At 49.5% G+C, this 21,760-nt stretch overlaps 1 protein-coding gene across 1 annotated transcript in view; it reads right to left on the bottom strand.

The window, feature by feature from the left end:
• Positions 1–838: 838 nt before the first annotated feature.
• greb1l (GREB1 like retinoic acid receptor coactivator) overlaps positions 839–21,760 on the bottom strand; it is a 77,688-nt gene continuing 56,766 nt past the window's right edge. The window contains exons 9-35 of the mRNA XM_056596855.1: positions 20,573–20,698; positions 19,425–19,562; positions 19,191–19,316; positions 18,291–18,434; positions 17,705–17,890; positions 17,054–17,353; positions 16,487–16,615; positions 16,104–16,238; positions 15,187–15,384; positions 14,539–14,719; positions 13,666–13,855; positions 13,162–13,295; positions 12,361–12,703; positions 11,781–11,896; positions 11,171–11,325; positions 9,929–10,578; positions 9,383–9,485; positions 9,105–9,254; positions 8,853–8,995; positions 8,456–8,617; positions 7,728–7,932; positions 6,439–6,601; positions 5,867–6,088; positions 5,622–5,763; positions 5,099–5,299; positions 4,367–4,505; positions 839–3,989 (exon numbers count right to left, since the gene is read on the bottom strand). Of these exons, the coding sequence (XP_056452830.1) occupies positions 3,826–3,989; positions 4,367–4,505; positions 5,099–5,299; positions 5,622–5,763; positions 5,867–6,088; positions 6,439–6,601; positions 7,728–7,932; positions 8,456–8,617; positions 8,853–8,995; positions 9,105–9,254; positions 9,383–9,485; positions 9,929–10,578; positions 11,171–11,325; positions 11,781–11,896; positions 12,361–12,703; positions 13,162–13,295; positions 13,666–13,855; positions 14,539–14,719; positions 15,187–15,384; positions 16,104–16,238; positions 16,487–16,615; positions 17,054–17,353; positions 17,705–17,890; positions 18,291–18,434; positions 19,191–19,316; positions 19,425–19,562; positions 20,573–20,698 (5,045 nt within the window). The 3' untranslated portion in view covers positions 839–3,825. The remainder of the gene's footprint in view (positions 3,990–4,366; positions 4,506–5,098; positions 5,300–5,621; positions 5,764–5,866; positions 6,089–6,438; positions 6,602–7,727; positions 7,933–8,455; positions 8,618–8,852; positions 8,996–9,104; positions 9,255–9,382; positions 9,486–9,928; positions 10,579–11,170; positions 11,326–11,780; positions 11,897–12,360; positions 12,704–13,161; positions 13,296–13,665; positions 13,856–14,538; positions 14,720–15,186; positions 15,385–16,103; positions 16,239–16,486; positions 16,616–17,053; positions 17,354–17,704; positions 17,891–18,290; positions 18,435–19,190; positions 19,317–19,424; positions 19,563–20,572; positions 20,699–21,760) is intronic.

Raw genomic sequence — 21,760 nt, 5'->3', positions numbered from 1 at the left:
TGTCCGACTGGACATTGTGTATTAGTATGTTTATTCTCTACATTATCAAAGTTTCTCAAATGTGAATGTATTATATGTGAGGAGGATACGTACCACGTGGTACGTAAGTGGTTCAAAGACGTGCAGTATTAAATAACACACTGCCTGAGGAAATATGTCAGGGGAAGCCGTCAGGAGACATCCGATTAGTTTTGAACTTTGCAAGGTTTGGCGGTAAAGCAATACTCTAAAAGCTCACGTATGAACTAAGCCTTGGGAAAAGCAAAGGTATATAATCTGAAGGTATTCCAATGTTTGCATCATGAATGTCAAATACAAAGTGGCTCAGTTATATAATTGAGCAATGCCTTAATCTTCTACACTTTTAACAACATCCAAATAGATTTCATAGAAACAAAGGCATAGGTCACTTAAGCGAATAACCTTTGTAAACCGCACTATATATTTTCACCTGATACATACAGGTTTTTTCTTTTTAAGTATATAATTCCATATTGAAGTTTAATGCAACGTCATCCCACTCTGCCTCGTCTACCCTGGCTCTCAGTCAGTCTGGCACTGGGCTGATAATAGCCTGGTGTTAAACCGGGCTGATGAGAAGCGCTCAAATGCTACCCGGCAGCTGCTCAAACAACCCTGCCACCAACAATGCCCGGGAGAGCACCGCCCAAAGGACCGCCAAGCATCCAACAGGAATGCTCTGTGCTCAACTATAAAGAGGGGAGAGGTCAGAGAGTAAGATGACATAAAGTGGGCCCAGGTGGACTCAGTCTTTATGCAGACGTGTGGAGGAGGAAACACAACACTGGGCATTGAATGAATGTTTGCAGCAATGATTGTGTGATTACCAGTATACTGTACAATTAAAAAGAACTGCAGCTAGGTCAAATTTCAGTTCAGTTTTGAGAGTGTGCGTGAGAGAGAGAGAGAGACCGACAAAGAGCCAGAGGCTGAGTGAGAGAGGGGGAGAGAGAGATGATGTTACAGTTGGAAACTGGGCCCCACATGCAAATCAAAAAGTGCAGCGTCAGCACTAGCAAATTAGCAGTGAAATTTGTACAAATAGAAACTTACAGATATATCATAATTACTCCTCGAAATGTCATTTTTTATTACATTCATAAATGTCCAACAACAAAAGCATTGCTCCAAAGTCATACATTAACAGCCCACACCCACAATGGTAAACATGAGGTAGATCACCCAGGCGCTAACGTTAGCATGTTAGCACACTTCAGTGAGGATTGTGAGAAGCAAGTTGCATATTAAGTTATATGTTCCAACTAATCATCGACAAAGAAACAATCTGTGGGCCATCAGAAACTTTATGAAAGGGGTTCAACAACAGAGTCTTCGTAACTTTGGATTGGTTCTTGTTGTTGGTTGTGATGGTGAGTTTTCTTTGGGAGGGAAGGGGGGGCAACTTAAATTTTTTCGCCTAGAAAATATTTTTGCTGCTGGCGATCCGTAATAGTGCAAGTTCATATTTCCTACCCCCATAACATTCAGTAGATATACTCATCATTCTCTTGGGTCTTGTGCAAAGCCTTCATAGATGGTTTTCACAAGGACACTCCATTGGTGAAAGAAATAGAAGAGAAAGGTGGAAAACCAAATAAAACGAGCACAACATGCAATCAATTATCACATTTCTACCACTGTCCTCAGTCCAAAATGCATGTCAAATAAATAAGAATCCCTCATGGACCTGATTTTCGTTTTCCAAAAGAAAAAAATTGTAACCCGACAGAAAAACAGTAAGGGATATGAACACAGGGAAGGAACACATCTAGGTAGATTCTTCTTGCCTTCGCAAAACAAAACAATACGAAAGACAACGTGACCAATATAATAACGGCAAAAGATTCAACAGACTTAAAAAAAAGTAACCTTCTGTTGTTATCAGGCTGATACAATATATTAATAATGTTAAAATGTAAACAAAGCATCAATCAATAGACATAGTCCTAAATCCATTATTTTTTGTATCATTCCCTTGCTTGATTCAGATATAAACTATTCATCCCCTGGTAGGCGAAATTGTTTCATTATCATTGGTCCGTGAAAAGAGTTACTTTGGCTCATAGTGACACCCGTGTAACAACATCACTTAAGGCATATTCTTTGGACAACCCTGTGCAGTAACATATATAAAACATCCCAACCCTCTGTCAAGTACAGTATGTGACCTTGTCGTCTGCTAGTGACTGTGTACAAGCTTCTGTTTTTCCACTCTTCTGATGGGGATTTGGGGGCAGTCTTTTTCAAGCGGTGGCAGGAACCAGAACTACGGTTAGGCACAGAAAACACTATGAAAACGTGAAATAACAGGCACAGCAAGAAGCAAATACCATTGGCAGTGGTTTGTTCATCCCATAGCATCACACATGGCATCTGGTGAGTTCCTGGGGGTTATGCAGACCAATGCATAGCATGGAGTTTCATGAGGACATGTTTTGGGGTATAGAGACATTAATGGAATTGATTGTAAGGATGATTGAATGGCTACACTAGTCCCCTCTCCCTTTTCCCTTTCCACAATGCTTTGTCTGATTTGTCCAAACCCTAACTTTTGAAAATAAGAGAACCCATTTCATAACATCTTTCTTGCTATCTGTTATAGCTATTAATGTATAGAACACCAATACATAAAAACTTCACAGGATGATCATTTAGAATTTAGTTAAATTTTGAACCCTATAAAATGCCTCAGAATTGCACAGAAAAGAGTCTTGGGCATCGATTTTGATTCCAATGGCATTATCAAATTTGATAACTCCCCTTGATGGCATGTACAGTTTTGGCAGATATCAAAAACATTGGCATGCCATTCATAAAGCTGCCTGCCCATTGGCTTTCTGTAATGTTGTGAGAAGTGTCATTTTGGTGGCTGAGCAGGGATGTTGGTGGAGGGGGGGGATGTGCACTCTGGCATGTTCTTTGGTAATCAAACCCACGAAAAATGCAGACATGGGACCCATTTGAAACACGATACCACAATGTGTATGACAACATCAAGGTTACCTTAATTCACCGGTAATCCTCCTGAGACCCTGAGATAAGCGAATATGTACAGAATTTGACCCAACCTCTGTCACAGTCCGTGTAGACATTTTCAATCCGTAAAGTCTTTTATACAACAGTCACAGTAAAACACCAAATATTCTCTTCGGTTTTGATTAAAAAACAAACACAGCTGTGAGCTTTTCTTTTTTTGTCGTGGCTTTTCTTCACAGCAAAGGTTAAGTCACACGGGAGGTGAGTTTTGGGACAGGCCCAGCTACAGGTACGAGATAAGACCGCGGAGGCGCACACCTTTTATTGTTCGTGCCGGCACGCGTTGCACTGTGCTGGTGCGACCGAGCGTGCTCGGAGGGGCGTTCCCTCATCTGCTCCTCTACTCTGTTCTTTGGGTACGTCTTGGCTTGTGCTCCAGAACGAAAGATAACCCCTCCAGTGCCCCGTCACACGCGATGAGAATCCAGATTTTCTGGGCCTTTGGGAGGATTGAAGTCCTGAAGGTGCCCTGCACGCCACCCAGACAAACCCAGACACACAACTAGAGAACGTGGATCTGCGCCGATTCACCCCGTGTTCACCAACAATAAAACGCTATCAGACAACCGGCCACATCCACACACAGGTACGGCGCAGTGGCCCGGTGTCGGGGCTGGTCGGGGAAGCCTGACATTGTTCCGGTTTCCACTCCCCCTGGATCCGACCCTTATCCTCACGCCTGATTGTACTCGTATGCGTTGCACTCTCTGTGTGAGTTTCTTTGTGCGAGAGGTCCTCCACCCGACCGCCCGGGGGTGCCCGGGGGTCTCAGATGTGGCGGCCGGTGAGGAAGTAGAGCGGGCGGTCTTCGAGACAGTTGGCCGTCTGGAACTCGTCCCGCAGGCGGAACTGCCACTCGTCCTCCAGCTCCAGCCGCACGATGGTCTGCCGCAGGGAGCTCCGGTCCTGGCTGATCACACACAGCGTGGCGCCTGGGTGGGGGGGGGGGGGGAGAGGGGGGGCAGGGTCAGGAGAGACTCTAAACTCTGTTGGGGAACATCGGTCACATTCCCTGGGGAGGCTAGTACTGCACCAGGAAAAGGGGGGAAAAGGGAGTGGGATCCAGTGGTTGGCTGTAAGGTTGGGGGTATGTATCCCAATGTCTGCGGCCCGACTGTAAACACCCTTGAGCAATGCCATGCCTAACCCTAACCTACGTGTCTAAACAAACGGTGAATTGCAGCGGATGACATAACACTGTCGAGAAGACACTATCCAGACATTCTCCAGTCAAAACAAGATGAAGATCCGGTGTCAGTATCATCATCATCAGTATCAGCGATGAACACACGAAACCACCGTGTCGCACCTTTGAGGAAGGAGAACTTCTTGAGGAGCCCGGATACGACGAAGGAGTCGCACAGATAGAGCAGGAGACCACTGAACACCAGGCCGTGGTGGTCCTGGTTGGTGGAGTGTGGACGGGAGTTGATGTAGCACACAGACACCTGAGGGAGAGGAATGAGGTTGGTTTATACTGTCTCGTCGTATGCAGTTCCTATAGTATAGTGTGCCTTGTACTTTATATTTCTGACATCAAGAATCCCAATGGGGTCATAAGCATGCCTGCAAACTTCTAAGAGGTGAGAGAAGTATTGTTGTAAACCTAACCCGTTAGGCGGGTCTATGGCATCCTCCCACAAATGCTGGGCTGCCCCGGACTAAAGATTTTCTTAATCTCAGTCGTAATTTCAAGCAGATCTTTGTCTCTGCGCGATTGTGGATGACATATTTAAAAAAGGCGAATTTCACCAAAAAGAGAATAGTTTGCAAGTATGCTGAGTCCACTGGAGGAGGAGGGCATTAAAACCCCTAACGTGAGGGGTTTGATTCCCATCCATGCGAGTAACAAACACAATTTCTCCTACGGGGGATAATAAAGTTGTATCTGATCTAATCTATCTAATACATGCACTATGCATGTACACCGTGAGAAGCTATGGATTAAAGTGTCCACCAAATGGTATGATAACTGATAGCATCATGCTAAAGGGTACTCTTTAGCATGATGCTATGTAGCATGGTGTCGTCTGGTACTCACCTCAGTGCCGATGTTGAGGTAGCTGTCTATGGAGAGCACCGGGTTGTTTCGGTTCCGGATGGCCTTGGGGAACAGCTTGTGGCTGCAGGACTGCAAGAACCTCTCCAGGAGGAACTGGGCGGGGGCGGCCAGCAGGGTCTGCTCGCTGTCCGGGGCGCACACGTACTGGGATGGGTTGATGGGGGCGGAGTTCTCCATCTCCTGGAAGGTGGAAGACGAGGGGTTAAACCGTGTTGCATGGTGTTCACTAGATTAATTCCCAGGATGCACTTCATCACTTCACCACATCTTTTAACTGCCATGGTGTGGTGTGTGTACAGCAAAGGGGTTTATAAATGGGTTTGTCACTACTTCAAGGCTTAAAGTGTGTATTAAAGGGCATTGACAAATAGATATATACTTTATTAATCCCGAGGGAAATTCAAGTATCCAGTAGCAGCATAAAACATACAAAAAACATACAAATATAATATAAATTAAATAAAATAATAATAATAATTTAATAATATACAAATAAAGCTACCATTAGCTTAGGTTTGACCACGTAGTCCTTGTGGCCCCCGACTGGAATGTGTTTCTTCATGTAGCTGAAGTGGTTGAAGCGACAGAGCAACAGCCCACTGCTGTTGGCCCTCAGGTTAAAGTCCACCTCCTCACAGCCGTACCTGCACCACACGCAAGCAGAGAGAGGAAAAAGGATAATGAAGCATCGTGAAACTCGTTAAACAACCGGCCGTCCCACCAGACGCCTCACCGCCGACCACTTACCGGTTGAGGTCGTACTGCACGTTCTGGGTCAGGTCGACGTTGAGCATGACAAAGTCGTGGAGGTGGCACCGAGAGAAGGGCCGCCCGCCGGCCTTGTGGCCCAGGCCGCTGCTCCACTTTCGGGTCCCGCACATGGCGTACAGGGAGACCTTGGGCGTGGCCTCCATGTGCTGCAGCACCGTCTTCAGGGACACGTTGGAGAGGCCTCCTTCAGAGCTCTCACTGAGGGAGGGAAGGGTTGGCCAGGGTGTGTGAGAGGGATGGAGACATTGAGAATAGCCCTGGTTGGGCCTGGTCATGACCCTTACTATGAGTGTTTAGTCATTTAGCAGACGCCTTTGGTCTTTCCCAAGTATGGTAACTTACAAGTTAATTCCGACATGGTCATTTAGGAGCAGATAGGGGTTGAGATATATGGCCCAAGGACGACTACAGCTTAGGCTGTGGACATAGGGGATCGAACCCAGAGACTCTCAGCCGGGATTCAAACCCTCCCCCCTTAGCCATCAGACGCTGATCTGGCGACCCACAAATGTTCATCCATGAATCTAAGGGAGACGAGCAATGCCTACCCGCTGTCGGGCTGCTGGTGTCCGTTCCACAGCACACAGGAGTCGTCCATCATGACGATGAAGGGCCACACGTCCTGGCGCTTCACCCCCTTCTCCTCCAGCCGGTTCCTCTCCAGCTCCAGGTTGTGGTAGGACAGCTCCTTGATCATGAAGCGAGCCGCGCCTGCACAGCACCACGACACAGAGACGTCAAGAGGCCGGCCAGACGAGACTCTCCATGACTCTCCATGTTATCAATCACATTTCATTTGGAACTTCCACAGGACATTTGCAGGCTGATGTTTTGTACTTTGATAAGCAAGTTACAAACCCCAGTTACGTGATTGCATTTAATTTAGCATTTAATTAGTTTTTCTCACCAGATGGCACGTTTACAAATACATCTACATCGTCAACTTCTATCACTGCTCTACATTATCACAGTGTCAGCCAACATAAGGACTTGATTATGGGATTTCTTGTAAACATACGGAAACACGTGCAAAGTATACGAACAAAACGTTTGATTTAGATTGGAATGGAATGGAACTAAACTAGTATCTGCCTAGACTCTGTCTTTGTTCACACTGTTAGTTACACTGTAAACAAAACAAGCAATGTAAACAAAAAGGGACACTGTACTTTCAGCTGAATCAGTATCTAGGTGAAAGGTCATTGCACAGAGCCAAGGCGGTTTCCCCACGTTTCTTTTAATGGCTGTTTATAGAAAAAGTAGCTCACTATCTCAGTACTTGGATGTCGTACTTGGATGACTTAAACAGCTCTGTGCACCTGGTGAACTGTGTGCTGTTTACCCGTAGCACCCTCTCCCCTGTGGCCCAGTGGCTGCCAGTAAAGAGTTTCCATCACATCCTGTTAGCGAGCTGCTCTGCATCTGACTGGCTGACATCCAGATCAGGCTATTCTCCCTGAGGTGTTTCCCCTCGCGGCGCACCTCTCCCATTGGCTCATAACACTGCTTGTCTTTTCCTTGTTGACTCTTACACTGCGACCCATTAACGTGACAGGTTGGAGTAAAGCACTAGACTTTGCTCATGGAGTGATCGACAACTCACTGGGCACACCCGTCACCCGTCACGATTCAAGCGTTCGGTAGTGAGAATCTGAGTTACCATCTCGGGAAGGGAATACAAATATAGGAAAGTAAAGGAAGCCGTTTTCATAATCAGATCAGATCAAAGTTCAGTTTCATGGTACAGTATGGCACAGAGGGAGGCGAGATGATCTGTTCTGTGGATGTTTCGGGCCCTGTATTTCAGCCACACTGGTGTATAAGATATGCTGCTTACCGACGCCTGCGCTGTTGAACATGGCGGGCAGCACCAGCAGGATGTGGTTGGGCCAGTACTTCCTGTAGTGGGGCATCTCGTACTGCTTGACCACCAGGATGTGGAGGTGGTCGGCGCCCTCCAGGGCGTGGTACAGGTTGAGCAGGCCGTGCTCCTGGCGGCCCGTGGTGGGGGTGAAGATGGGGCTCTTCAGCCTCTCGGGGTCCTGCAGGGAGCACAGCCAACAGGGTCAGAGCGGGTCGGGCAGAGAGAGGGGGAGAGGGAGAGAGGGAGAGGGGGAGAGGGAGAGGGGAGGGGGAGCACAAGAGAGACAGAGAGGAAGAGAGGGAAAGCAAAATAAAGAAAGAGCGAGAGAGAGAAAAAGAGTGGGAGAGAAAGCGTAAGAGAGAGAGAGCAAGCCACAGAGACAGAGAGCAGGACAGAGAGAGAGAGAGAAAGAGAGAGATAGAGAGTAAGGGAGTGGGAGACGTGCCGGACGTTAGCCAGGCCTCCTCTGTATTCGCACCTGCTCTCACCCAGTCCCTGCGGACAAGCACCGTATTGTTTGTCTAGAGAAATTGCCCCGCTGCCCACTGGACGCTCGGCATTGCTGGCTTGGTGTAGGAAAGAGAACGCCTGCTATCCTTCCTCAGCGTAAAACCCGCCTTCATTCAGCCTGACACGGATGGTGATGAAGAGCACACCCATACCAATCCATATCAATCCATGTTTATCTACCGCACGGGTACCTTGGTGGAAACTAGGGGGAGCTGCATGCTCTCCAGGTGGCTGCCCTGCTGGCTGAAGATGAAGTGCTGCTCCTTGGCTTTGGGAATGATGAAGTGGAGCTGCAGCTCCTCTCCCAGCATGGAGGAGCAGAAGGTGAAGGCATGGAAGGTGCACTCAGAGAGCTGCAAAACACACACATACACACGCGGAATTCTTCGTTAATGATGGTGCTACAGCACTCAACCTCGCCCCCACACACGCTGATAAAGCTGAAACATTTCAAAAGTATTTAGACAAGCTACCTGCTTTTTTTTAAGTTGTGCATGAATGATAAACATTGGGTCCCGAACTAAATCCGGCCCCATGTACTGAGTGAGTCTGAGATGCTTGTCTGGTCCAATCAGGGTTGAGGTGTACCTGTGTGGCAGGGCTGGCTTCACAGTAGTGGTGGCACTGTTCACAGTGGTGAAATGCATTGTGGGCGGCGAACCGACTCAGGCGAATGGACCGGGTCTCTCTTTTTGCTTGTGTTTGGCTCTCTTGAGGTTCTTGTTTCAGATCTGAATGTAAAAGACCAGCTTAGATGAAAGGATCTCTTTGGTGGGACGGTATCTTAGATTAATTCATATATGAGTCAATGCTCTGCTCGAGATTAAGGTTTTTGCTGACCTTGAAAGAGCTTTGGCATGTTGTCCGAGAAAACGGGACTGTCTCTCCTGAATTTGGGGTCTCGGGGAAAGAGGTCAAAGGTCAGCATGCGGATGTCCTCGATGTCGGGCCACTGTGTGTTCACCGGAGTCACCGCCTCGCTCTGTGTTTCTGCATAGGTCACAAAACAAGAACAAGATTTACATTTCAGGATAACCTCGGATTACCCCAGGTTTTTCATTTTCCCACACCATGGTGTGTTGTTTTCAGTTTTATTTAAAGTTAAAGTTGGGTCTGACCTTCGTCCAGCTCCTCTTCATCATACACGTCCACCTCCAGCAGTCTGATGAGCATGCGGGACAGAATGCGCAGGAACTGCAGGTAGGCGCCTGTCTTCCCCACCTAGAAGGGCCAACCCACATCGTTACGTAAAAGCAACTGCATTCATACTAAATCCCATATCGTGATTTGTCATGTTTAATGCGAGGTTTGCTCAATATAGAGCTTACATTCATTGCCTACACTGTTCAATAATCCTTAAGGCCCCCAGATTGGACGAGGAGGCAAACCAAACTGAAGATCACATAGCAGCATAATGGCTCATGATAGGATGACAGAGAGGGGGAATTGAGATCTAATGACGCACTGAGGTGCGTTGTGGATGCAAATCCCCCTCGGCAGGTCGTCCGTGCCGATCGAATGTCAGCAAAGCGGGTCAAACCTAGTTGAACTTTGCATCCCGTCCCACCCTAGTCGAGGCCTTGACGTCAGGTTGACTTTGCATTCAATCGGCCGACGGGAGACTCTCTAATTTGCGTAAGCGGGGGGAAGCCCTTGGGACTCGCCTGCGGGGGTCCGCTGAGAAGCAGGCGCCGTGGGTGGGGCACGACGGGGCCCTCGTGGTCGGCGTGGTGCTGCCGGGCCACGCTCCACTGGCGGTAGTAGGCGCTCTGCTCGGGCCCCCGGAGGTGCTGGGTGACGGGGGGCCGCAGCGGGCTGCTCCAGGCCACGTCGGCGTGGGGCAGCAGGGCGCAGGAGCTCAGCTGGCTGCCGGACTCGCCGGCCAGCAGGTTGTAGGCGGCCCGCGACAGGATGACGGTCCTCGGCGCGCGGCGCGGCGGGGCGCGGGCGGCGGCGGCGGCGCCGTCCCGGCCGCGCTGCGTGGACTGGCTGGGCTTCTGCGGGGTGGCGGAGGACGAGGACGGGGAGAAGGAGGAGCCGGTGGAGGAGGAGGAGGAGGAGGAGGTGGAGCAGAGGGACGGCGGGGGTTTGGAGGAGGGCTCCGACGGGGGGAGGCCGGCGCCCGCGCCCAGGGAGTCGCACTCCAGCTTCACCTGCTGCCCGGTGTTGGAGGACTCGTCCCGGTGGTGGGGGCCGGAGGAGGAGTAGGAGGAGGAGGAGGAGGAGGAGGGGGGGTTGGGGGGGAAGGAGGGGGAGGGATTGTGGGAGGTGTAGGCCACGTCCGAGGAGCTGACGCAGTTCTCTGCCAGGGAGCCTGGAGGGGAGAAGGGGGACTGTCAGGACAGAAGAGACCGACGGGTGAAGGGGCAATACCCCTAATGCTAACCCAGGGACCCCCAAATGTATTATTCAGGGCCCCCCTTTGGCACAAAATAAGTTTGACTCAAGGGAGACGTACCTCCCACATTCGGAACCACGGTATTAACTTGCCATGCACACACACACAGACACACAGACACACAGACACACACACACACACACACACACACACACACACACACACACACACACACACACACACACACACACACACACGCACACATTCACACGCTAAACAAGGTAAAATAATTCTGGGTTCTCGTGATTTGATTTAATTTATTGATCATACAGAATAACCAAACACAACAAGAGCCCATCCAGGTATACCGGTGGGGGCACTGCCTCTCCCAAGTGCTGCGGTTTCTGCCTGTGGCATTAAGTAGTCTGCTGTATAACGTAAAGTGTCTTCATCGTGAACCACAGACAAGAGAGAGAGAGAGACCAACCGAGGGCTCTGGCGGCTTCGCTGCCATCGCTCCGGCGCCCCTCCGGCTCCTCCCCTTTGCACGAGCTGCCCACCCGCTCACCCTCGCTCTCCCGCGACGGCGCCTTGCGGGCCCTCTTGGGGTCCCGGACCCCGCCCGTGGAGACGTAGGTGCAGGCCAGGCCCACCTCCTGCTCCAGGGCGGTGCGGGTCAGGTAGCTGCAGTCGATGAGCCGCAGGTCGCTGTACTTCAGAGACCTGTGGGGGGGGGGGGATCGGGGCTGTTAGGAAGGGGAGGGGGGGCACTCAGCCCTAAAGCCGCTTCTGTGACGGCTCGCAAATGAATAGCACTCGATAAGCCCGTGTGTCAGCTCGGCTGCTAAGTGAGATCAGAGATCGCTAGGGGCCGGGGATGGGGAGGGTGAAGGAGAGGGGGGAGAGGGGGGAGAGGGGGGAGAGGGGGGAGAGGCGCGCGGCCTTCAGACTGTGAGTGGCGCTAATTGAGCAGCCGTCACAGTAAGCTGTTATTGACAGTGCAAGGACGGAGGAAATCCATGAAAAGGACACGATGAAAAGCGGCGTCAGGCTTGTATTCTAGGGCTTTGATTAAAACCCGGAGCGTTTCATTGCTTCTCGTAGTGTGTCTATGTGTCCATAGTCTTTAGAAGACGGTTCAACGTTCAGATGTCGGGTCAATGGTCGCGGTGGTGCACCTTGGGAAGGTTTCTCCGAGGGGGTCTTTCCCAGTGAGGATGACGATGCAGGGGAGCCCCTCTAGGTCCTCGTACGTGTGGGGGACCCACTCTTCATTGTCACAGCCTCGCCACGCCTGAAGTGAAACAACCAGTCCTTTCATTAGTACGCTTTCAATTTGCGTTATGGTGATTCTGTGAGTCAAAAGCATTAGCAACTTGGTCTTTCTCTTTAATCTCCAAAAAAAAGACAATTGTCTGTTGTACTGATAATAACCAATGTCAATATAACCATCTCTTCCCCAGTACTTTCAATGCATTTCCTTTTCATTCCAATAGGGGGCGATAGAGTAGCTACAATTTTAAATGGAAGTTATGGGACCAGAATTGAATACTGTTACGTGTGAGTAACAAATATTTTGTAAATTATTTTGTTAAAATGTATGTAGAAGAATAAGGCAAATACATAGCAATATGTAGAAGGCAAATACATCTTTCCATACTTCATAATAAAATAAAGACCACAAACAACCAGGACAGAACAGCAGGCCGCTGTCCCAGCAGGCCGCTGTCCCAGCAGGCTGCTAGCGGCCGGCCTCACCCTCAGGCGGCTGGTGAAGTTGGCGGGCAGGCTGAGCTCCGAGGCGGGGCTCCCCAGCAGCACGGCGAAGCAGTACTGCAGGCCCAGCTTGTCGCGCACGTTCTCCAGGCGCTCGCGGGCCAGCATGGCCAGCTGCAGCGAGGGCACGCGCACCAGCAGCATGTGGCCGCGGCCCCTGGAGCCCTCCCTGCAGGGGGCGCTGATCAGGTCCTCCACCATGGCCAGCGTCTCGGGGGTGATGTGGTCCCGGAGCGACGGGGAGGAGGTCAGCGCCATCATGGCCTCCGTATACTGCTGGATGAGCAGGTAGCTGCGGATCACCATGCTGTGGAGGTGGGGGTGCCTGGGCAGGTCGTGCAGGTGTTGGAGGGGAGGAGGGGGGAGGAGGTGGGAGGAGGTTTGGTTAACTATTGCTGTGGCGAAACAATGGGGGGAGCCCTGTGCTAAAACAAGCTCCTTTGTGATATATGGATTGATTGTGTTTGTATTGATTGGCTAACGCATTCTGGTTTACTGCCCAATGGAGCTTGCTTGATTCTGGATCTTCTATGCACTTAATTTAAATAATTTGATTGATTGATTGATTGAAATCTTTATTTCAAACATTTAAAACGAAAAACAGAAATCCTCATCCAGAAAATATTGATGTTAATTTCCCACGGATCGGTCTTGAAAACCACTCATAAATGAACGCACCGTAATCAGATTTATAAGAAGACACAAATCAACATAGAGCTGAGCTGAAGCGGTTCACGGTGGCCCCTGTGGGATGAGCTTCAGGGGCCTCTCCTCCTGACTGACCTTTGGAGCAGTGTGTGGACCATCTTCTCGAAGGCGTCGTCACAGCGCAGTATGGGGCTGGCCACGCCCCACTGCAGGGAGCTGCTGTAGTCCTTCATACCGAAGTACACCAGCTGCTCAGCAGAAGGCTCCCCCTGCAGGAACATTACACACACACATCTAGACCCCCAGAGCCAGACCGGTACACACACAGTCTGCCTCTAACACAGAGATACAATACTAACACGTAAGACCTATGAACATTAACATGGACATTATATTGACATCTGAAATCTATTTTCTACTTTGTCTTTAACAACAAATGATGCAATTATACTACATTTTGGACGAAAATAACAACCCAAAAATTATAGAAAACATAAAATTAAAAACCACATTCAAATTGTATTTTTGTCTAGGATTGGTGTCAGGCAGCACACGCTCTGCACAACGAGAAAGGTGGGACCCAAACCATGAGCCATACCATGGTATGGGTTCATCCATCATTATCCCCCCCGTACTCACCAGGCTCTGGGCGGAGGGCCAGTGCACCTCGTTGTGGGCGCTGATGCGGGACTGGCGGGTCTGCAACGTGTAGGGGAAGCAGCTGACCTGCAGCACCACCAGGTTCACCGCCTCCAGCACCTCCTTGCAGTTCACCACGCGGTCGGCCAGACCCTGCAGCTCCCCGTGGCACACGGAGCCAGAGAGGGCACTGTGGGGGCGGGGAGGAGGAGCAGAGGAGAGGGGGGGGGGGGGGGAAGGAGGGAGAGAGGAGAGAAGGGGAGGGAGACAGAGGGAGGGAGAAAGACAGAGTGAGGGGGGAGAGGGAGACAGAGGCAGAGGGAGAACGAGAGAGAGACAGAGAGATGGACAGAGACAGACAGAGACAGAGGGAGCGAGAGGGGCCAGGATTGAGCGAGAGAGAGAGAGACCAATAATTAATATAATACACATTATAATATAGACACTGCATTCAAGAAGATAAAATGCACATCAATGAGTACCAGTAGGCTCTTAAAAAGATAGGTAGAGTTATTTTGTCCGGCCATAAAATGGTTTAGACCTATTGTGTATACACAGATCTAATTACTCAACATGAGGGAGAGCTACACATGATGGATGCCTATTATTATTTTAAGCTCACATCCCCTCCAACTTCCATCCCCAACCGATGGCGCCTACCTTTAAAGCCCAGTCATCCTCATCCTTTATCTCGAGGCGCCATTTAGTTGAGCCGTGCATGGTCATTATTAGCATCATCAGTCTCATGTTACGCGTCGACAGGAACAACACAACCCACGATGTATTGTCCGTTCTACCGGGCACGACCATCACCCTGCGGCCTCGTTGGTATAGTGCTACTTCCTGTTTGGAGCACCTGGTCATTGCTCTTACCTCGTGAGGTCGACGTGGGAGTTGTCGTGGATGAGGACAAACAGCGTGTAGGGATTCTGCTTGACCTTCCTCATGAAGGACTCCATCTTGGAGTGCACGTCCCCGTGCAGACGCAGCACGTACTTGTCTGCCCTCTGGTGGGCCGAGGCCACATCCTCGATGCCCAGGTCCACCAGCACACCTGCACAAAGACATGACGCAGTCGTTAAAAACACCACTCTCCCTATGAAGGACGCTGGATTCAGAACACACTTTATAAGCCTCGCCGTCGAGGTGTCCTCTCTCTGGAGCCCTGAGATGCTGTGAGGTATTGATGGCGCCCTGAAGCACTTATAGACACAACAAATGACTAACCCCTATTCATCAACATTCCTTGAGCTGCTTTGCACTCTGACGACAGGTTTTATAGAAACTCGGTTCAACCAGAACCTTCAACCAGAACCTTTCGTAGTCTTTTTCAACTTTGATTGCGTCTCTCAACCACTTAACGTAATACATCGCTAAACGTAAAACAGCTAAATGTTTTACTCATATCGTGTTGTTTCTTTGCGTCATGACCTCCGGACGATTAGTCCCCCCCCCCGCCCCCTAAATCGCTCACCATACCAAGATCTATCGTCGGAACGTAAATGGGGTTCTGGAGCGTACCTGACTGTCGGATGCGCTGAGCCGTCTGGTGCATCAGCGCGTGTGAAGGCGGGACCAGTACCAGGAAGTCCACCTTGCAGAAGCGCCCCAGGTCCAGGCTCTGGCTGCCTGAGTCTGCTATGGAGCAGACCTGGGAGAGCAGGCTGCGGGCGACGCTCAGCTGGGGGGGGTAGATCTGGAACACCTCGTCCAGCAGGTCTGGGGAGGCAGGAGGAGGTCAGGTCATTGGTATGGCTAAAGATTGGCTGATGCTATTTCCTGTTTGTTAAGCCACTGAGATGATCAGACTGGTGTATTTTAGTATTTTTTATTCTTAATTAAAAAATGTTATTGGTCTTCTTATTACTGTCGTTTCTGCTGTGCAGGATAAATAAAGTGTGTCTTATCTATCAAATATAATTTTTTTTCCAGCCTGTTTTCTATTAGCTCTGACCGTAAACTGTGGTCAATAGGTTGTAGATGCGCCTCTATCACAAAGATATTTCAAGCTTATAATGTTTTGTAAAAGACAAGTAGGGAGAGGGGTTGTGAGGATTAAGGGGGTGTGTTCTCTTAAGAGGACCGTTTCTGCCCTCTAGTGTTTAGAAGATCGCTGTTCAATTTATACCTTTTACGCATTTAATCAATGGTTTATTTTGCAATTTGTCTATTTGTACACTTAAAAGGTGCTTTCTAAATGAGATGATTCAATTAAGTTAAAAATGATAATCACAATTAGATGTTTTTAATTCCAGTACTTCAGGTACCAAATCAACCAAAAAATCACAGAAAAACAAAACAAGAAATGTGGGTTCCAGATTCCAAGAAACGATCACACACTGAGGAGCATGAATTTTCGGAAATAAGAGCCGAGCTGAGTGAGAGGTCTGGGTAGGTCTGGGTCGGGGGGGGGGGGGGTGGAGACGTAGCGGCCTTACCCTGGTCGGCGAGGGGCAGCAAGCTGGCAGCCTCCTGGGAGTGGAGGTGGTCGCTGACCTCCCCCTGGAAGGGCTGGACCACCAGGCCTTTACGCCGGCGCTGGTACTTCACCAGCTGCTTGTCCAGGTTGTCCCCTGAGACCAGTCACAGACACACAGCATCACGTTAGATCGCAGTAACACACACAGAGGACAAGTGGAGATAATATAAATGATTCGATCATTGAAATAAATATAGAAACAATTTTCCCCCATTAATAAATTATACATGTGAATGATACTGAAAGCCTGAATCTGATGCATTTTTCTGAACATGTTTTTCCAAAATGTAGCCTTCTAGAGCAAAAAACAATTGAACCGCTCGCAGGTGCCCAGACACTCACCCAGCGAGGTGGTTCTGAAGTGGGACGCCAGCACGCTGACTTTCCCCGTGATGAGCTCGTAGCTGATCTCCTTGAGGAACTCGTTGGTGCTCAGCATGCCCTCTGCCAGCGCCCGGGCCTGGTACTTCCCTGCCGCCGGACACAGGTAGCACAACGGTGATTTAGTTCTACGCACATCGGTCGCCTGTGTTGTGATGCATTCAGACATGGCCCTGTGGCACGCTGTGCTAAGTGACCACCAATTTTCTAGGTCTGTGTAATAGCATGTGTTCAATGTTTTACTGCAGGCCCCCCATGTAATAAATACCTATTACGTTCAATTGCTATTGATACATGTGTGTTCCATGCAATAAAAGCATAAAACATGTCTCTATTATTAGAGACTTTCCATGTAATTCAAAGCTACAGCTGCTCTCTGGATTATAACAAGCTGTTATTGGCACAAGGTAGTGCATGGACTCAAACCTGGCATTAGAGTTAATGTGTTTAAAGTAAGGCCTGTCATTCATACTCTAGACTCTCTGTTGAATGAATCCAATGAAATGCCTATTCCTAAGCGTCCCTCACCGAGCACCAGCACGCAGAACTCGGTGCCGCCCATCTTGGCCACGCAGATGATGACCACGTAGGTGGGCAGGCACTGCTGGGGCAGCGGGCCCTCGCCCAGGGAGCGCAGGGACTCCGAGATGCCCTCCCCCAGGGAGCCGCTGGTCACCAGCACCTGGACCCCGCCCCCCGACACGCTGGCCTCCAGCCGGGCCAGCCAGGGCAGCTGGGAGGGGGAGATGGCCGGGGAGCCCGGACAGCACAGCATGGCCTTCAGCACGATCTGCTCAAACTCCTCCCGCAACGGGATCTGGGTCGGACCTGTTCAACACACACACACACACCGGAGGGGGTTAGAGATAAGCACGCATACACACACACACACACACACACACACACACACACACACACACACACACACACACACACACACACACACACACACACACACACACACACGCACAGCAACCGTGACCTTAAATCAATCTCTGACTCGAATGTTTAAAAAAGACACAGGAGAGCAGCCGAGCTGAGTTGAACATGGGTAAGAAGGTCAGATGAGGGTTGCTATGGAAACGGAAACTATACAAGTCATTTCACAATGGACTCCCACCGGTGACCTCCCCAGTGGGAGGCGTCTCACCACGTCTTTAGTGCGGCGTCTGAACGTACCGAGTCGTGCGAGGTACTGCAGGGTGAGAAGGGTCACGGTCTCCACGCTGAGCAGCTGATTGGTGCTCAGGCCCAGGTTCTCGCGGGTCTTGTCCGTCAGCTGGCTGGTCTTATAGCAGCTGACCAGCAGGGGGCTCACCACGATGTCCCCCACGTTGCCATAGAAGTAGGGTAGAGTGCCGTGCCCTGGAAAGCATCAGTACAGCATCAGTATAACCCACGCAGGGGCGACCCACTACACAGACCCACCACTGTATCTCTTCATCTCATCTCATCAGTCAGCTTTACAATTGTTTGTAGGTAAAATTATTATTATTATTATTATATACAAATTGAACCCACAAATATTACCTAGCGGTTATAAACTAATTAAGTGACACTCCAAAGGGTAGGACTCTTAGTAGCCTGTATTAAATTGAATAGGGATGCGTTCATCAATCATCATGCAATCAAACCAATATTTTTTTATATATATATTTATATATTTATATTTTAAAGCTGTCCAATCAGAATGTTGTTGTCCTTGAAAGATGCAGCGTGATCTTGAAGAAGAGCTAGCAGTAGCTCTAGTCCCGCAGTAGTGTACCTATGAGGACAACGGGCCGCACGCCCGAGGAGTTGAGCAGGTTGTCGGGGACGATGACCGTCTCCCCGGCGGTCAACGGCTGGGGCTGGATCAGCCCAGCGGCTGGGGGGGGCGCCACGGCGGTCTGCATGGCCATCACGGACCCTGGGGACACGGGAAGGGTCAATACTGGCAACCACTTTCAGAATCAGATTCAGATTCAGAATTGACTTTACTGCCAAGTAAGTTAAAAAAAGGAACGTCAATTTGTTTTGGCGTTTGGCGAATGACAACAGAGATATAATAGTAGGAGAGAATAAGAAGTACACCAAGTGTCAAAGAAAATAACATAAAATAGACACCTTTACCATGAGAACACAATGTGTAAAAAAAGATAAAGAATAGGTAGAGGGGGTTTGTTTTCAAAATGAAAGAGTTGTACGGGTCGGGGTATAGTCAATAACATTGCAGAAACCTCCCGGGAGCACGTACTCTGACACACACCATGCACACACACACAGACACACGTACACACACCCACCAGAAAACACACCCAGCCAAACACACACACACACCCACCAGCACACACACAGCCCAACGCACACACAGCCCAACACACATACACCCCACCAACACACACACACACACACACACAGCCCAAAACAAACACACAGACCAACACACACACACACAGTCCAAAACAAACACACACACCAACACACACACACACACACAGCCCAGCACACACACACATGCCAAACAAAAACCCAACCAAGAAGCAGCAGGTGTGTTGACCTGCGCTACACGACAGAAGAGGTCAATCTATAAGGCCCTTCCGACAAAGCCCAGCAGAATACATCAGGACCCAGGCTGGGCCGGGGGAGGGTGAGTGTGTGTGTGTGTGTGTGTGTGTGTACTGACCTGGGGAACATCCGGTGGGCCGGATGGCCGGCACGGGCACGGCGGTGGGGGGTGCGGGCACCAGAGACCCTGGGTGCCAGCCCCTGTGGCGTTTCTTTGGAGGGGCGGAGTTCATGGTAGAAGAAGCTACGGGGGCATGAGGAGAATGCACTCAGGTTCACACAAGACGCGGATAAAATGAACGACCGACAGGGTGGTGGAGGGGGGGGGGGGGGGGGGGTGAGGTGGGCTTACAGGGACTGTCTACGGGGTCGGCGCTGCGGTAGGTCTGGCTGGGCGGGACCAATGAGGGCTGGGAGGGGCCTAGCAGCGGGGGGCGGGGTTCAAGACCCAGGCCGTTGGTGGGACCGTTCAACCTCAGAGCTGTGGGCACTGAACACACACACACACACACACACACACACACACACACACACACACACACACACACACACACACACACACACACACACACACACACACACACACACACACACACACACACACACACACACACACACACACACATAAAATATTTCACATTTAGAGTACATTTCAGTCAGGCATTTCAGCAACATACAATATTCCTCAATATATTTCCTTCATTTTGAACATTAACACAGAGCGCCCAATAAAAAGAGATGAGTCAGGAGCAGCACTGAGCTATAGATTTCCAATAGGTGATTGACTGTTGTCAAAGACCCAATGGATATTTTTCCAATCGCAATTGCCCGGTGTATGCATTACACACAGGGAGATGGATTGGTATGCGTTGCGCTTACTAGTCAATATCACAACCTTGTAAAGGGGCTAATGGATAGCCAGGTCTTAAAAACTCATTACAGGGATCCTTCTTTTAGTATTGATCTGTGTGGAGGCACAAGCGTGCCCCTCACACACACACACACACACACACATACACACACACACACACACACAAACACACACACTACATTGCGTGCTTACACTCACATGTGTGTGAATGTTTGTGTGTCTACTCCAGGCAATGAGTGTGAGACGTTAATCTTGGCACCTACGAATCTACGGCTCCATCTGCCATATGCTATCCCGGGTAAACAAACTGGTAGTTAGGCAACGCCTTGATGCTGTCGAGGGGGCCATGCACCAGCCGACTGAGCTTAGGACTTACTCGGGCAAGGGTCTTAATCCTTGGAAAGGTCTGAGCTAAAAGCCTTGATGCAGGCCTAAATATGCCCCCCCCCCCCCAAGCATTAACTACGCACTGTGAAGAGGTCAAGCAGTATTTGTCCAGTAGAGTTCCGGATGTTTTCACTTGAGATTCTTCGGCTAAAATCATCGACCAAATATAAATAGACTTTTCGCTTTGATTCTCAGTAGTCATCAAACAACATTCAAAACCAAATAACCAAATAAATGCTCACCTATTGGTAGTGTCTTGTTGTTGCCAGTGGTGGAGGCCAAAGGTTTGAGGAAACTGCAGTCTCTGCTGAGGTCCTGCCCTCCAAAAAACACAGAGGAGACCTGTCCACTTCTGGTCGGCGGAGAATCTAGAAGGTCAGGCAAACAAGCAAAAAAAACAAAACCAAGTTAGGATCAATAAGTAATAACATGACAACACAGCAGGACCTGCTTATCCGGTATTCTCTTACACGTATGGATGGGATGTCCATTGACTGATTCACTGAGACTCATTAAATTTTAAAACTTTAAAATTCAACTCAAAAGGTGTGAGCTGATTGGTCATTGAGCTCACATTATTTCAATAAAAAACAAACAACATCTATTTTTATCTAGTATATTTTAGGGATCTATAAATTGTATCCTATTTTACCTGGTTAAACAAGTGTTCTAAACAAATATCTGCATGGCCTTTAATATTAGTATTCGGTTAAAGCACTAGGCAGTGCGGTGCATTACGGTGTGATTGTGAAAACCAAACTAGGTTCATCCTTGGTGGTTTGGCGAGGGAGCCTGAAATGTCACCGTGGCCTATCACGGTCTAGCTCAGAGCTAGCATGACTGGCTCCAGCTGCGCTCAGGCCGCGCTGCGCCGCGGGCCCACCACAAGGTTGCAGTTAGGAGAGATCAGCCAAGAGCCATGTTGACAATGTGCTTAACCACCTGGCCCGCTTGTATGTGTGTTCTAAAACCGCTCCAAATGGCCTTCAGAAGGAATCAATACCGTAGACCACAGAATAGTTAGGTTGGTGAATAGTAAAAGGAGAAATGTATTTATATCAGTGATACATTTTGTATTCTTTATGGTGGTGGCTGGGAGCTAACACGAGTCGCCAGAACGTGTGTTTCACGAAACCCTCTGGGAAGTCGTCCTTGGATACTGTTTGGATTGGGCACGGCACTTACTCAACAAATACTCGGTAGGGGATTGGACGAACCATCTGTCTATCACTTCTATCACACAGATCACGTAGGTCATCATAGCCACGCAAGGTTAGCTCGGGGCTCACCAGCAATAGAAGATATATACAAAAAACTGAAATTACAATCGTGTCTGTTCTGCTTATCTTCTTACCTTTCAGGTATATGCCATACTATTATATACATCCTTTCAATGAGTGCTGGAGCCCCCCCTGATCTTAACGCCTCCA

Source organism: Gadus chalcogrammus, chromosome 8 (assembly GCF_026213295.1).
Source record: "Gadus chalcogrammus isolate NIFS_2021 chromosome 8, NIFS_Gcha_1.0, whole genome shotgun sequence".
Taxonomy (NCBI): Eukaryota; Metazoa; Chordata; class Actinopteri; order Gadiformes; family Gadidae; genus Gadus; species Gadus chalcogrammus.
This window is presented reverse-complemented; position numbering and strand designations above follow the sequence as displayed.